This window comes from Myotis yumanensis, unplaced genomic scaffold (assembly GCF_028538775.1).
Source record: "Myotis yumanensis isolate MYYU_CA2020_CCGP unplaced genomic scaffold, mMyoYum1.0.hap1 SCAF_24, whole genome shotgun sequence".
Lineage (NCBI taxonomy): Eukaryota > Metazoa > Chordata > Mammalia > Chiroptera > Vespertilionidae > Myotis > Myotis yumanensis.
Genome location: NW_027223775.1, coordinates 10,933,012 through 10,947,685, shown reverse-complemented (window position 1 = coordinate 10,947,685; position 14,674 = coordinate 10,933,012). Strand labels below are relative to the sequence as shown.

The 14,674-nt window shown below is 51.9% G+C and overlaps 2 protein-coding genes across 2 annotated transcripts in view; both read right to left on the bottom strand.

Annotated features, from left to right (window-relative positions):
• The window catches only part of ZBED1 (zinc finger BED-type containing 1), a 126,623-nt gene that overhangs the window by 74,693 nt on the left and 37,256 nt on the right, over positions 1-14,674 (bottom strand). The gene's annotated exons all lie outside the window — the stretch shown is intronic.
• The window catches only part of DHRSX (dehydrogenase/reductase X-linked), a 40,339-nt gene continuing 37,346 nt past the window's right edge, over positions 11,682-14,674 (bottom strand). The window contains exons 6-7 of the mRNA XM_070402697.1: positions 14,152-14,359; positions 11,682-12,149 (exon numbers count right to left, since the gene is read on the bottom strand). Of these exons, the coding sequence (XP_070258798.1) occupies positions 11,946-12,149; positions 14,152-14,359 (412 nt within the window). The 3' untranslated portion in view covers positions 11,682-11,945. The remainder of the gene's footprint in view (positions 12,150-14,151; positions 14,360-14,674) is intronic.

Here is a 14,674-nt window from a genome sequence, read left to right as displayed (position 1 = left end):
CCGTGAACTGGGGAGATCAAAGGGTGTTTGGGAGCAGAGTGGGTGTTTGGGGTCCCAGTGGGGGATCCGTTTGCCACTCCTTCCCCTGAATCTTGACCTTTGATTAAACGCATCTCCTGCCTCCTCATTAGCCTGCTCATTAGCTGAGGCCTCTCTTTCATGGGGCCCGAGGGGGGCCTCATTAATTGTCACTAGGTGACGAGGAGCCTTACTGAGTTGGGGAAGATGCCCTAGGTCAGTCCTGGGGTTCTGGGGTCCTGGGGGGCTGGGGTCCTGGGGTGCTGGCAGGGACACATCAGCAGCTGCCCCAGGAGAATGGCTCCCTGTCCCAGCACCCACATCCCTGCTCTGTGTTTGAAAAAAATATGTTTAAATATGTTTTTCTATGAATTTCAGAGAAGAAGGGAGAGGGAGATAGAGAAATATTAATGATATTTGATGATATGGGGATGTGCCCGCAACGAAGGTACTTGCCCTTGACCGGAATCGAACCTGGAACCCTTCTGTCCACAGGCTGATGCTCTATCCACTGAGCCAAACCGGTTTTGGCCTTTATTAATATTATTATTATTATTTAGGAAGAGAGAGAGATGTCCATGATGAGTAACATTATTATATTTAAGATCATCTTTTTCTTGAAATATTAATGTTCATTCCATGTAACATTATTATATTTAAAACGATTTTTCGTGAAATATTCATGTTTATTCCAAGTCACTTTATTATATTTAAAATCATTTTTCTGGAAAGAAGAAAAGCAAAGAAACAAAACCAGCACAAATAAAAAAAAGAAAAGAAATAAAAAAGGAAACATCGATGATGAGAGAGAATCATGGATCGGGCCGCCTCCCGCACGCCCCCCTACTGGTTGGAGATGGAGCCCGCAACCCGGGCCTGTGCCCTTGACCGGGAATCGAACCCGGGACCCTTCAGTCCGCAGGCCGACGCTCTATCCACTGAGCCACACCGGCCGGGGCCCCTACCCCCATGTCCAAACGTGGAAGCTTCACACTTTGTTTTCTTTACGGCGTCTCCTCTGGAACTGGCCCCTCTGTCGGCCGCGTTTATAAATAAACCGAATCGCCCAGCTTATTTATATACAGAAATGCCAAGTCATATGATTTGGGAAAAAAAAAACATGTATTACCTCTGACAATACCTTTGGGAGTTTGTAGAAATCAGCAGAAAGGAGTCACTGGCCGTGACCTGCTGAGGCAGAGGTTCCCTGATATGGGGGGGGGGGGGGATGTGGGGGTGTCTGTGTGTGTGTGGGGGGGGGGGGGGGCTTGTGCATTGCAGGAATATTTCCCTTCCCCTGGAGGTGGGATGCTCAGATGAAGTCTGTTCTCGGTTATTGTAGAAAGATGGGTCCACATCCTGACCCCCCCAGACCCTGGGAACAGAACTCTGGGTCAGGGTGGGCCCCCCTCCAGGGACAGGGTCCTTGTCAGACACAGAAGAGCCCCTGGCTGGTGTGGCTCAGTGGGTAGAGCGTCGGCCTGCGGACTGCAGGGTCCCGGGTTCGATTCCCGGTCGAGGGCACGTGCCCGGGGGTTGCGGGCTCCATCCCCAGTCGGAGGCGTGCGGGAGGCGGCCGGTCCATGGTTCTCTCTCGTCATGGATGTTTCTCTCTCTCTCCCTCTCCTGTTCTCTCTGAAATCAATAAAAATGTATATTTAAAAAATATAAAAATACAAAAAAAATACAAAAAAAAAGAAGAGAAAAAAATTAAGAGACAGAAGAGGAGAAGCCATATGCAGATGGAGGCAGAGACGCGAGGGAGGTGGCCTCTAGTCCATGGATGCCTGGAGCCCCAGGTAGATAGATGATGGATGGATGGATGGATGGATGGATGGATACACAGACACATAGATCGGTAGGTAAGGGGGGTGGAGAGAGAGAGAGAGAGAGAGAGAGAGAGAGAGAGAGAGAGAGAGAGACATCAATGTGAGAGAGACACATGGACCGGTTGCCTCCTACATGGGCCTCGACCAGGGCTATTGGAAGACTTTCTGATGGAAGGTTGACCAGATGTCTTGACAGAAAGGGAGGAAGTTCCCAGGAAAGGCCACCAGGGGGCAGGCGTCTGTGGTTGCCATGGCAACGGCTCTCCGGTGTCTGGGACCCTGACGTTCTAAGAGAGAGACAGGGAGAAGGAAGGCCATGCAGTTCAGTGTGTGTGTTGGGGGAAGGGGGGAGGCGAGGACAGTCCCAGATATTGTGTCCCCCCAATATTTGTCCAATCGGAGGCGCTGATGGGCTTTGTGGGTTGAAGATGTCAGAGGTAGGAGGCCCACGGATTTCACGGGAAACAGGTGGCAAAATGTATTCTCTTTAATGACGCACATGATCACAGTCATGGTGGACATTTGCCCAGTTCTTGCTGTGTCTAAGAATTTAGATGTGTTGGATTATTTAATTTAACGGCCTCCCGATACAGGTATACCATTACTTTATTTTGATTGATTGATTGATTGATTGATTGATTTCAGAGAAGAAGGGGGAGGAAGAGAGAGGTGAAAACATCAACGATGAGAGGGAATCCTTGATTGGCTGCCTCCAGCACACTGGACCGAGCCCACAACCCAGGCCTGTGCCCTTGACCGGAATCGAACCCGGGACCCTTCTGTCTGCAGGCCGACGCTCTATCCACTGAGCCAAACTGGCTGGGGCTGTACCGTTACTTTATTATTATTATTATTTAGGAAGAGAGAGAGATGTCAATGATGAGTAACATTATTATATTTAAGATCATTTTTCTCTTGAAATATTCATGTTCATTCCATGTAACATTATTATATTTAAAATAATTTTTCGTGAGATATTCATGTTTATTCCGTGTAACTTTATTATATTTAAAATCATTTTTCGTGAAATATTCATGTTTATTCCGTGTAACTTTATTATATTTAAAATCATTTTTCTTGAAATAAAAAAGCAAAGAAACAAAACCAGCATAAATAAAAAGAAAAGAAAAAGAAAAAGAAACATCCATGATGAGAGAGGATCATGGACCGGCCGCCTCCTGCACGCCCCCTACTGGGGATGGAGCCCACAACCCGGGTCTGTGCCCTTGAGCGGGAATCGAACCCGGGACCTCCTGGTTCATAGATCGACGCTCAACCACTGAGCCACACCGGCCGGCCGGGTGTGCATTCACCACGTTTATCCAAAGCTTCCTGTCTGGCTGAGGGCTTGCGGCCACGGGTCTGCAGGGTGACAAGGCCCTGGGCTGAAGGACACTCCAGATTCTGTATCCTCCGCACAAAGTGGGGTTTGGGGGGGGACCTGCTCTCAGGCTGATTTCGGGGAGGGGCTCAGGGTTTTTATCTGCAAATAGATTGGCTAGTAGGAAGCCTTGAGTCATCACCTTCTTGGGGGGGGGGCAGCCATGACCTTCAGGGCTCCTTGGGGAGCCAGGGCTGCTCACGGGACTGTGTTTGCCTCCAGTTAATGTCAGATTTCGAGGTTCAGTGCACTGTTCTCGGGGTTGCTACCGGTCTCCTCTAGATGACACCCCCCCACACACACACATGCACCCCCAAATCCCAGCCTGCAGAGATCCAGGTTTGCTCTTCAAAGCCTCCCCTTAATTTGAGCAGACAGGATACCCCCCCAGCGTGGAGAAAAGGGGGCCTGGTTTACCAAGAATTGTTGACAGGACTCGAACCCTGACCTCCTGGTTCCTAGGTCGACACTCTAACCACTGAGCTCACTGGTTAGGCCACGCCCCCTTTTTTTTCCCCGGCCTCGGCCCAACCTCCTCTGATGAAAACCAAGCCAGGGGCCCGGTTAGGAGGCGCACAGCGCAAGCGGTGCCTGTGTCTCTATCTTATTTTAATTTAATTTAATTTTATTTTTTAATATATTTTTACTAGAGGCCCAGTGCGTGAATTCATGCACAGGTGAGGTTCCCGCTGGCTTTCCCTGATCCGGGCTGGTTGGAGGGAGGCGCCCCCGCCCTCTGGTCAGACTCACATTCGAGGGGACAATTTACATATTAGCCTTTTATTCTATAGCATTGATTTCAGAGAGGAAGAGAGAGGGAGAGAGAGAGAAACATCGATGATGCGAGAGAATCACGGACCGGCCGCCTCCTGCACGCCCCCTACTGGGGATGGAGCCCACAACCCGGGCCTGTGCCCTTGACCGGGATTCGAACCCAGGACCCCTCAGTCCACAGGCCTGCGCTCTACCCACTGAGCCACACTGGCCAGAGCTATTTTATTTTATTTTATTTTTTGACTTTCTGCATCTTTGGATGAAAAAAAAAAAACACCGAGACATCTCAGAAATCACTACACACACAAAAAAAATGAGGCGTTTTCAGAAATAAACCCCGTCGCGTACATTCCTAATTAGGCCCCAACGAGGCGCCTTTGTGAGCCAGATGCGAATCCTAAGGCGCAATTAGCTGGGCTTTGGCAAACACGCGTTTTTTTTTTGCAAATGGGGAAATCGCCTGTTTTGGGAGCTTTAATTTCCGCTGGGAGTGGAGATGAGCAGACTGACTGAGGGTGGAGGCCTTAGAATCTACACCACGGCCTAGGTTGTAGATCTGGGTCTTTTTTAAAAAAAATTTAAATTCTTTTAAAAAAATATATCTTATTGATTTTTTTACAGAGAGGAAGGGAGAGGGATAGAGAGTTAGAAACATCGATGATGAGAGAGAAACATCGATCGGCTGCCTCCTGCACGCCCCCCACTGGGGATGTGCCCGCAACCCAGGTCCATGCCCTTGACTGGGAATCGAACCCGGGACCCTTGAGTCCGCAGGCCAACGCTCTATCCACTGAGCCACACCAGTCAGGGCTAATTTAAATTCTTTATTGGGCCCTGGGTGGTGTGGTTCAGTGGATAGAGCATCAGCCTGTGGACTCAAGGGTCCCGGGTTCGATTCCCGGTCAAGGACACACGCCCGGGTTGCAGGCTCCATCCCCAGCAGGGGGCGTGCAGGAGGCAGCCGGTCCATGATTCTCTCTCCTCATGGATGTTTCTCTCTCTCCCTTTCTCTCTGAAATCAACAAAAATATATATTTTTTTAAAAAAATACAGCTCTCCCCATTCTCTGTTAAATATCCAGTCAAGCGATGCTTTGAAACAAGCAGAAAGGAAGTTATAAAAAAGAAGAAAAAAAGAAATTGATCCTTGAGTGAGCATGATTTAAAAAATAATAATAAATAATAAAATAAAATAAAAAGGCAGCTTCTTTCAGATTGGGTGTGCATTCATCACTAAGATAAAGGAAAATGCATGTCAGCCCTGGCCGGTGTGGCTCAGTGGGTAGAGCGTCGGCCTGCGGACTGAAGGGTCCCGGGTTCGATTCCCAGTCGAGGGCACATGCCCGGGTTGTGGGCTCCATCCCCAGTAGGGGGCGTGCAGGAGGCAGCCGATCCATGATTCTCTCTCATCATGGATCTCTCTCTCTCTCTCTCTCTCTCTCTCCCTTCATCTCTGAACTCAATAAAACATTATTATTATTATTTTTAAATTGCTCATTCTCCCTTTAGAATATCAGAAAATGCTTCTTCTCCTGATACTCTAAGGGCCCCATGATCACCAGCAATGGGAGCAAGACCATCCATGCATTTCCCCCGTAACAGCCAAGCGTGAACACCCGGCAATTTTTTCTTAAATATATTTATTTTATTTATTTTTTACAGACAGGAAGGGAGAGGGATAGAGAGTCAGAAACATCGATGAGAGAGAAACATCGATCAGCCGCCTCCTGCACGCCCCCCACTGGGGATGTGCCCACAACCCAGGTACATGCCCTTGACCGGGAATCGAACCCGGGACCCTTGAGTCTGCAGGCCGATGCTCTATCCACTGAGCCACACCGGTCAGGGCTAATTTAAATTCTTTATTGGGCCATGGGTGGTGTGGTTCAGTGGATAGAGCATCAGCCTGTGGAATCAAGGGTCCCGGGTTCGATTCCCGGTCAAGGACACACGCCCGAGAACGCCTCCCCGTGCATCCCGCCGTCAGAGGCCGCGAGGACGCTACAGGGAAGTTCAGAGGCCAAAGGCAAGAGGGAGCCACGGGCCGTCAGTTCGGATGAAATAATCGTCCTGTCAGGTACAGATTTTGCCGCAGGGAACCCACTGGACACTGATTTCTTTCGACGGTTCAGTGTCCGAGTTCATCTCTGTCCGGAGCGTTTTCTCGGGCGTGCGGCTCAGGGGTTGAGCGTCGTCGACCTGGGAACCAGGAGGTCAGGGTTCGATTCCTGGTCAGAGCACCTGCTGGGGTTACGGGTTCGATCCCCCGTCGGGGCGTCTACGAGAGGCACTGCTCGATGTTTCTCGCGTTGTGTTTCTCTCTTTCTCTCTCTGCCTCGGTCTCTACAATCAATCCTCTATAATAAAAGCCTAATAGGCTAAGTGTCCGGTCGTCCGTTCAACCGAATCAAAGTGTAATATGCTAATGATATGCTGAGGCCGCTCAACTGCTTGCTATGACGTGCACTGACCACCAGGGGGCAGACAGCCGACCGGTCGACCAGTCGCTGTGACGTGCACTGACCACCAGGGGGCAGACAGTCGACCAGTTGACCAGTCGCTATGATGTGCACTGACCACCAGGGGGCAGACGCTCTGACCAGTAGGTGAGCTTGCTGCTGGGGTCCGGCCGATTGGGACTGAGCGAGACGGGCCAGACACGCCCTGGAGCCCTCCTTCCCCGGCCCCGATCGTGCACCGGTGGGGTCCCTCGGCCTGGCCTGCGCCCTCTCGCCATCTGGGACCCCTTGGGGGATGTCGGGGAGCCGGTTCCAGCCCGATCCCGCAGGCCAGGCCGAGGGACCCCACTGGTGCACGAATTCGTGCACCGGGATTCTAGTAAAAATGTATTCTTGTGTGAGCATTAAGAAGAGAAAATTCAGCCTTAACTGGTGTGGGTCAGTGGATAGAGCGTTGGCCTGTGGACTGAAGGGTCCTGGGTTCGATTCCTGGTCAAGGGCATGGACCTTGGTTGCGGGCACATCCCCAGTAGGAGATGTGCAGGAGGCAGCTGATCGGTGTTTCTCACTCATCGATGTTTCTGACTCTCTATACCTCTCCCTTCCTCTCGTAAAAAATCATTAAAATATATTTTAAAAAAATAAAAAAAATTTAAATATATATATTTGTATTGATTTCAGAGAGGAAGGAGTGAGAGAGAAACATCCATGATGAGAGAGAATCATGGACCGGCCGCCTCCCGCACGCCCCTTACTGGGGATGGAGCCCACAACCCGGGCCTGTGCCCTTGACCGGGAATCGAACCCGGGACCTCCTGGTTCACAGATCGACGCTCTAACCACTGAGCCACACCGGCCAGGCGATTTTTCATAATTTTTCCGATCGAGGAGCCTGCGTTTTGCACACAAACACGCACCCCCCAGGCTCTGACCGGGATGGATCCAATCACATCTGTCCTACAAGGGTCACTGCTTTTATCCCCTGGGGCTGAGGACCCAAAGCTAATCGGATTACGGAGACGGCCGAGCTGTGATGGGAGCCTTTGGCTGGCACAGAGGGTTCAGCCTGTGCCCAGGGCCTGGGGGGCGGGGTGGGGGGGGAGGGTAGAGGGGCGGCTTGCAGGGCGCACAGAGCTCGGATAATGGTGCATCCGGATGAGCTAATGGCAGGCAGCCAATCATGGAACAATAATGATTAATCACGGTGGCCGCTCGATGATCTGATCTCTCCCACGAAAGGCGGTTTTGTGTCTGACGGTTTTGTTCCCGAAACCAGGCTCCTGTCTTCACGGACCAAGATGACGGCTGGTGACCGGCCGGTGTGGCTCAGTGGGTAGAGCGGCGGCCTGCGGACTGCAGGGTCCCGGGTTCGATTCCCGGTCAAGGGCACAGGCCCGGGTTGCGGGCTCCATCCCCAGTAGAGGGCGTGCAGGAGGCAGCCGGTCCATGATTCTCTCATCGTGGATGTTTCTGTCTCTCTCTGCCTCTCCCTTCCTCTCTGAAATCAATAAAAAAATATATGTAGCCCCAGCGAGTGTGGCTCAGTGGATAGAGCATCAGCCTGTGGACTGAAGGGTCCCGGGTCCGATTCCTGGTCAAGGGCATGGACCTCGGTGGCAGGCTCAATCCCTACCCAGTTCGGGGCGCATGCGGGCGGCAGGGGGGGTGGGGAGAGGGGGAGCAACTAATCGATGAGTCTCTCTGACATGGATGTTTCTCTCTCTTGTCTCTCCCTCTGCCTTCCACTCTCTCTAAAAAAACAATCAATGGAAAAACATCATCTGAAATAAATTTTAAAAAAATAGAAAGTGTGTGTATATCTCTATCTATCTATCATCTATCATCTATTTATCTATCTATCATCTATCTATCTATCTATCCATCCTATCTATCTACCTATCTATCTATCCTATCTATCTATCTATCTATCTATCTATTCTATCTATCTATCTATCTATCTATCTATCTATCTATCTATCATCTATCATCTATCTATCTATCTATCTATCTATCATCTATCTCTCTATCATCTATCTATCTATCTATCTATCCATCCTATCTATCTATCATCTATCTATCTATCTATCTATCTATCTATCTATCTATCATCATCTATCTATCTATCTATTCGTAGCCCTGTCACTTGTAGACTGGTCGTGGTGTTATGGCGTCCCGGCTAATTTGCATATTCCTCTATTATTATATTATATATATACACATATCTAAACTAATAGAAGGGTAATATGCTAATTAGACTGGGAGACCTCCAGACATCCTTCTGGACAAAGCCATGGTGGCGGGGCTGAGACAGAGGTGGTTGGGGGCAATCAGGCTGGCAGGGGGGGCAGTTGGGGGCGAGAAGGCCGGCAGGCGGAGTGGTTATGCGCGATCAGGCGGGCAGGTGAGTGCTTAGGAACCAGCCTATGGGATCGGGCCTAAACCGGTGGTCAGTGCACGTAATAGAGACTGGTCGACCCATCGACTGTCTGCCCCCTGGTGGTCAGTGCACGTCATAGCGACTGGTCGACCAGTCGACTGTCTGGCCCCTGGTGGTCAGTGCATGTCATAGCGACCGGTCGACTGTCTGCCCCCTGGTGGTCAGTGCATGTCATAGCGACCGGTTGACTGTCTGCCCCCTGGTGGTCAGTGCACGTCATAGCGACTGGTCGACCAGTCGACTGTCTGGCCCCTGGTGGTCAGTGCATGTCATAGCGACCGGTTGACTGTCTGCCCCCTGGTGGTCAGTGCACGTCATAGCGAGCGGTCGACTGTCTGCCCCCTGGTGGTCAGTGCACGTCATAGCGACTGGTGGACCAGTTGACTGTCTGCCCCCTGGTGGTCAGTGCACGTCATAGCGACTGGTGGACCAGCCGACTGTCTGCCCCCTGGTGGTCAGTGCACGTCATAGCGAGCGGTCGACTGTCTGCCCCCTGGTGGTCAGTGCACGTCATAGCGACTGGTGGACCGGTTGACTGTCTGCCCCCTGGTGGTCAGTGCACGTCATAGCGACTGGTGGACCAGCCGACTGTCTGCCCCCTGGTGGTCAGTGCACGTCATAGCAACTGGTGGACCGGTTGACTGCCCCCTGGTGGTCAGTGCACGTCATAGCGACTGGTGGACCAGTCGACTGTCTGCCCCCTGGTGGTCAGTGCACGTCATAGCGAGCGGTTGAGCTGCCTTAGCATCTCATTAGCATATTATGCTTTGATTGGTTGAATGGGACCGCCTCTAATGGGTCTGGCTGGAGCTTCCTGAAAAATATTCACTTCTCTCACACTCCTCTGTTGACCTGTCACTGCCTGGCTCCTTGGGAATAAATTGATGAAACCTGAACGGAACGTGGTTTAATTTTCTCTCCGTTTAATTTCCCTTCAACCAGCCAGGCTGTCTCCCTGGAGGCACCTCCTGTCCTGAACCGGCTTGAGCTTAGAAATGCTCATTTCTGTGAGGTTGCCCTTCTGGGGACAAAAAGAAAAAAAATTATAATAAAAAATGACAGAAGTGAGGGCTGAGCCATCTGGAATCTCAAACACGCCCTTGGCCCCATGGACTTATTCGGAAATAATGGCTTTGGCCAGGTGGTGTGCTTCTGTGAGACTGAACTCAGAAATGTCAGAGAAGGCCTCCCCCCACTTCCACCGCGACTCCCCCCCCAAAAAGCTGTGCTGGAGAAATACACTAGGAAAAAAAGGTGGGAGGAAAAATGAAAAACAATACTGTTTAGCCCGGCCAGCGTGGCTCGGTGGTTGAGCGTCGGCCTAGGAACCAGGAGGTCAGGGTTCGATTCCGGGTCGAGGGCACATGCCCGGGTTGTGGGCTCCATCCCCAGCAGGGGGCGTGCGGGAGGCAGCCAGTCCATGATTCTCTCTCCTGGTGGATGTTTCTATCTCTCCCCCATCCCTTCCTCTCTGAAATCCATAAAAATATATTATATAGGATATAAAGCCTAATATGCTATGTGTCCAGTTGATTGGTCTGCTATTCAACCAATCAAAGCGTAATATGCTAATGATATACTTAGACTGCTAAACCGCTCGCTATGACGTGCACTGACCACCAGGGGCCAGACAGTCGACTGCTCAACCACTCGCTATGACGTGCACTGACCACCAGGGGGCAGACAGTCGACCAGTCAACCAGTCAACCAGTCGCTATGACGTGCACTGACCCCCAGGGGGCAGACAATCGGCTGGTCGACCAGTCGCTATGACGTGCACTGACCACCAGGGGGCAGACAATCGGCTGGTCGACCAGTCGCTATGACGTGCACTGACCACCAGGGGGCAGACAGTCGGCTGGTCGACCAGTCGCTATGACGTGCACTGACCACCAGGGGGCAGACAGTCAACCGGTCGACCAGTCACTATGACGTGCACTGACCACCAGGGGGCAGACAGTCGACTGGTTGACCAGTCGCTATGACGTGCACTGACCACCAGGGGGCAGACAGTCGGCTGGTCGACCAGTCGCTATGACATGCACTGACCACCAGGGGGCAGACAGTCAACCGGTCGACCAGTCACTATGACGTGCACTGACCACCAGGGGGCAGACAGTCGACTGGTTGACCAGTCGCTATGACGTGCACTGACCACCAGGGGGCAGACAATCGGCTGGTTAACCAGTCGCTATGACATGCACTGACCACCAGGGGGCAGGCAGTCGGCTGGTTGACCAGTCGCTATGACGTGCACTGACCACCAGGGGGCAGACAGTCGGCTGGTTGACCAGTCGCTATGACGTGCACTGACCACCAGGGGGCAGACAGTCGACTGGTCGACCAATCGCTGTGACGTGCACTGACCACCAGGGGGCAGACAGTCGACCAGCCGCTATGACGTGCACTGACCACCAGGGGGCAGACGCTCCGACCGGTAGGTGAGCTTGCTGCTGGGGTCCGGCTGATCGGGACTGAGCGAGACGGGCCGGACACGCCCTGTAGCCTTCCCTCCCGCAGTCTCTCCCCGGCCCCGATCGTGCACCAGTGGGGTCCCCCGGCCTGGCCTGTGCCCTCTCGCCATCCGGGACCCCTCGGGGGCTGTCAGAGAGGCGGTTCCGGCCCAATCCCACAGGCTAGGCTGAGGGACCCCACTGGTGCACGAATTTCGTGCACCGGGCCTCTCGTATGTATATATATATATAAAAAACGTGTGCATCTCATGGGGAACTTTGCAACCCAACCCCACGCGTCCGCTCCGTGCCCGGCAAAGAGACCCGTACACTCAGGGAAAAGGGTTTAATCATTCATGGCACCTGTCACAATTTGGCAATTTCTCATCCTAAGATTTAAGGCAGAATCCCTGGGGCTCAGGGGGGGACACCCAGGGCGTCTTTGGCTGCAACACTTCCCGTAAAGACACCCCCCTGTCTCATAAGTTATTGGGGAACGGCTCGCCGAGATCAGGCAGGTGTCACACACGCAGACCCGAGATCCCTCACAGCCCTGTCCCCCCAAAAATAGTCCGTCGATGGTGGCGGGGGGCAGCTATTCCGAGAAGGGGTCCCGCGTCCGGTCTCGGATTCCCGTCATCTGGCAACTCCTGGCCCAGAGTTCTTGCTGCAGGTGTCGGTCGTAGGTGAGGGCCAGGGACCGGGTGTCTTTCTCGTTGTACAGGTAGCGCCCGCCCACCCCCTCCAGTTCTGGGGTGACGGCGGCGTAGATGGAGGTCCAGGCTCCTTCGTCGGGGGTCTGTGGGGAGTAGGAAGAGGGGGATGCAGGCTATCAGCGTTCAGAGCATAAATTGGGGTCCTCAGCTCATGTTCCTGCTGGTGGGTTAGACTTGGCATCGTCCTGGGTCCACATACCCACATGGGAGGCTGGGGGGGGGGCAACCTCGCCGACACCCACATGGAGGGTGAGTCTGTGCTCATTTTTTTTATTTTTATTTTTTAGATATTTTTCATTGATTTCAGAGAGGAAGGGAGAGGGAGAGAGAGAGAGAGAGAAACATCCATGATGAGAGAGAATGATGGATCGGCCGCCTCCTGCACGCCCCCTACTGGGGATCGAGCCCCCAACCCGGGCCTGTGCCCTTGACTGGGAATCGAACCGTGACCTCCTGGTTCATAGGTCGACGCTCAACCACTGAGCCACACCGGCCGGGCCATTTGTTCATTGTGATAAGCAGATGTGTAAAAATTCATGATGTTGCCATGACCGGTGTGGCTCAGTGGGTAGAGTGTCGGCCTGCGGACTGAAGGGTTCCGGGTTCGATTCCGGTCAAGGGCATGTACCTTGGCTGTGGGCACATCCCCAGTGGGGGGCGTGCAGGAGGCAGCCGATCGATGTTTCTCTCTCATCGATGTTTCTAACTCTCTATCCCTCTCCCTTCCTCTCGGTAAAAAATCAGTAGAATATATTAAAAAAAAAAAAAAAGTGTATTTGAAAAGAAAGTACATATTATTACAAAATTAAACAGGGGGCAGGGGTACAGTTTGGGGAATGCTTTCCAAGGAGGTACTATTCCGCAGAATTGAGAGATGGCAGAAATGAGGGGCCTAGCGGAAGCAGGAAAAGAGAACGGAGGTGATCCCCAGTGGGGGGCGTGCAGGAGGCAACTGATCCATGATTCTCTCTCATCATGGATGTTTCTATCTTTCTCTCCCTCTCTTAAATAAATTAAAATAAATAGACATATAGATAGATAGATAGATGGATACATAGATAGATAGATAGATAGATAGATACATAGATAGATGATAGATAGATAGATAGATAGATATAGATAGATGATAGATAGATAGATAGATAGATATAGAAAGATAGATAGATAGATAGATAGATAGATAGATAGATAGATAGAGTTCTACATTGCCCAGCTGGCATGGCTCAGTGGTTGAGCGTCCACCTAGGAACCAGGAGGTCAGGGTTCGATTCCCGGTCAGGGGCACATGCCCGGGTTGCAGGCTCCATCTCCAACCAGTAGGGGGCGTGCAGGAGGCAGCCAATCCATGATTCTCTCTCATCATGGATGTTTCTATCTTTCCCTCCCTCTCTTAAATGAATTAAAATAAATAGACATAGATATAGATAGATAGATAGATAGATACATAGATAGATAGATAGATAGATAGATAGATACATACATACATAGATAGATAGATAGATAGATAGATAGATAGATAGATAGATAGAGTTCTACATTGTCCAGCTGGCGTGGCTCAGTGGTTGAGCGTCGACCTATGAACTAGAAGGTTAGGGTTCGATTCCCGGTCAAGGGCACAGGCCCGGGGTGCAGGCTCCATCCCCAACCAGTAGGGGGCGTGCAGGAGGCGGCCGACCCATGATTCTCTCTCATCATGGATGTTTCTATCTTTCCCTCCCTCTCTTAAATTAATTAAAATAAATAGACATAGATATAGATAGATAGATAGATAGATAGATAGATATAGATAGATGATAGATAGATAGATAGATAGATAGATAGATATAGATAGATAGATAGATGATAGATAGAATTCTACATTGCCCAGCTGGCGTGGCTCAGTGGTGAGCATCAACCTATGAACCAGAAGGTCGCGGTTCGATTCCCGGTCAAGGGTACACGCCCAGGTTGTGGGCTCCATCCCCCACCAGTAGGGGGCGTGCAGGAGGCGGCCAGTCCATGATTCTCTCTCCTCATGGATGTTTCTCTCCCTCTCTATTAAATAATAATAATAATAATAATAATAAAGATACGTCGGAGGCTTACCTTGAAGAACAACCAGCCGAAAAGCTTCTTGACCAGACGGGTGCCCCAGAAGACATGCTTGTAGAGGTCCGTGTCGACCACGCCGGGGTCGGCCACGTTGGCGGTCACGTGGCTGCCCTGGGCGGCCAGCAGCTCCTGGAGGTGGTAGGTGAAGAGCACCAGGGCCAGCTTGCTCTGGGCATAGGCACCGTGCGGGGAGTAGCCGCCCCTACGAGAAGACAAGGGGGAGAAGGCGCTGAGTGGCTGGATCCTGGCCAAGTCCGGGTTCTCCCCTCCGTCCCACATCCCTAACCCGCTCCCCATGTCCATTAGCAACGCCTCCTGCATTTCCAAGGGGTGTTTCCTGTCCTTTTAATTTTTTATTTTTGACGCTAGAGGCCCGGTGCACGAAATTCATGCACTTGGCGGGGGGATCCCTCAGCCGGAATTGTGAGAGGACGCAGGCCAGGCCGAGGGCCCCACGGGTGCACGATCGGGGCCGGGGAGGGACGCGGGAGGTTGGCCAGCCGGGGAGGAACCGCGG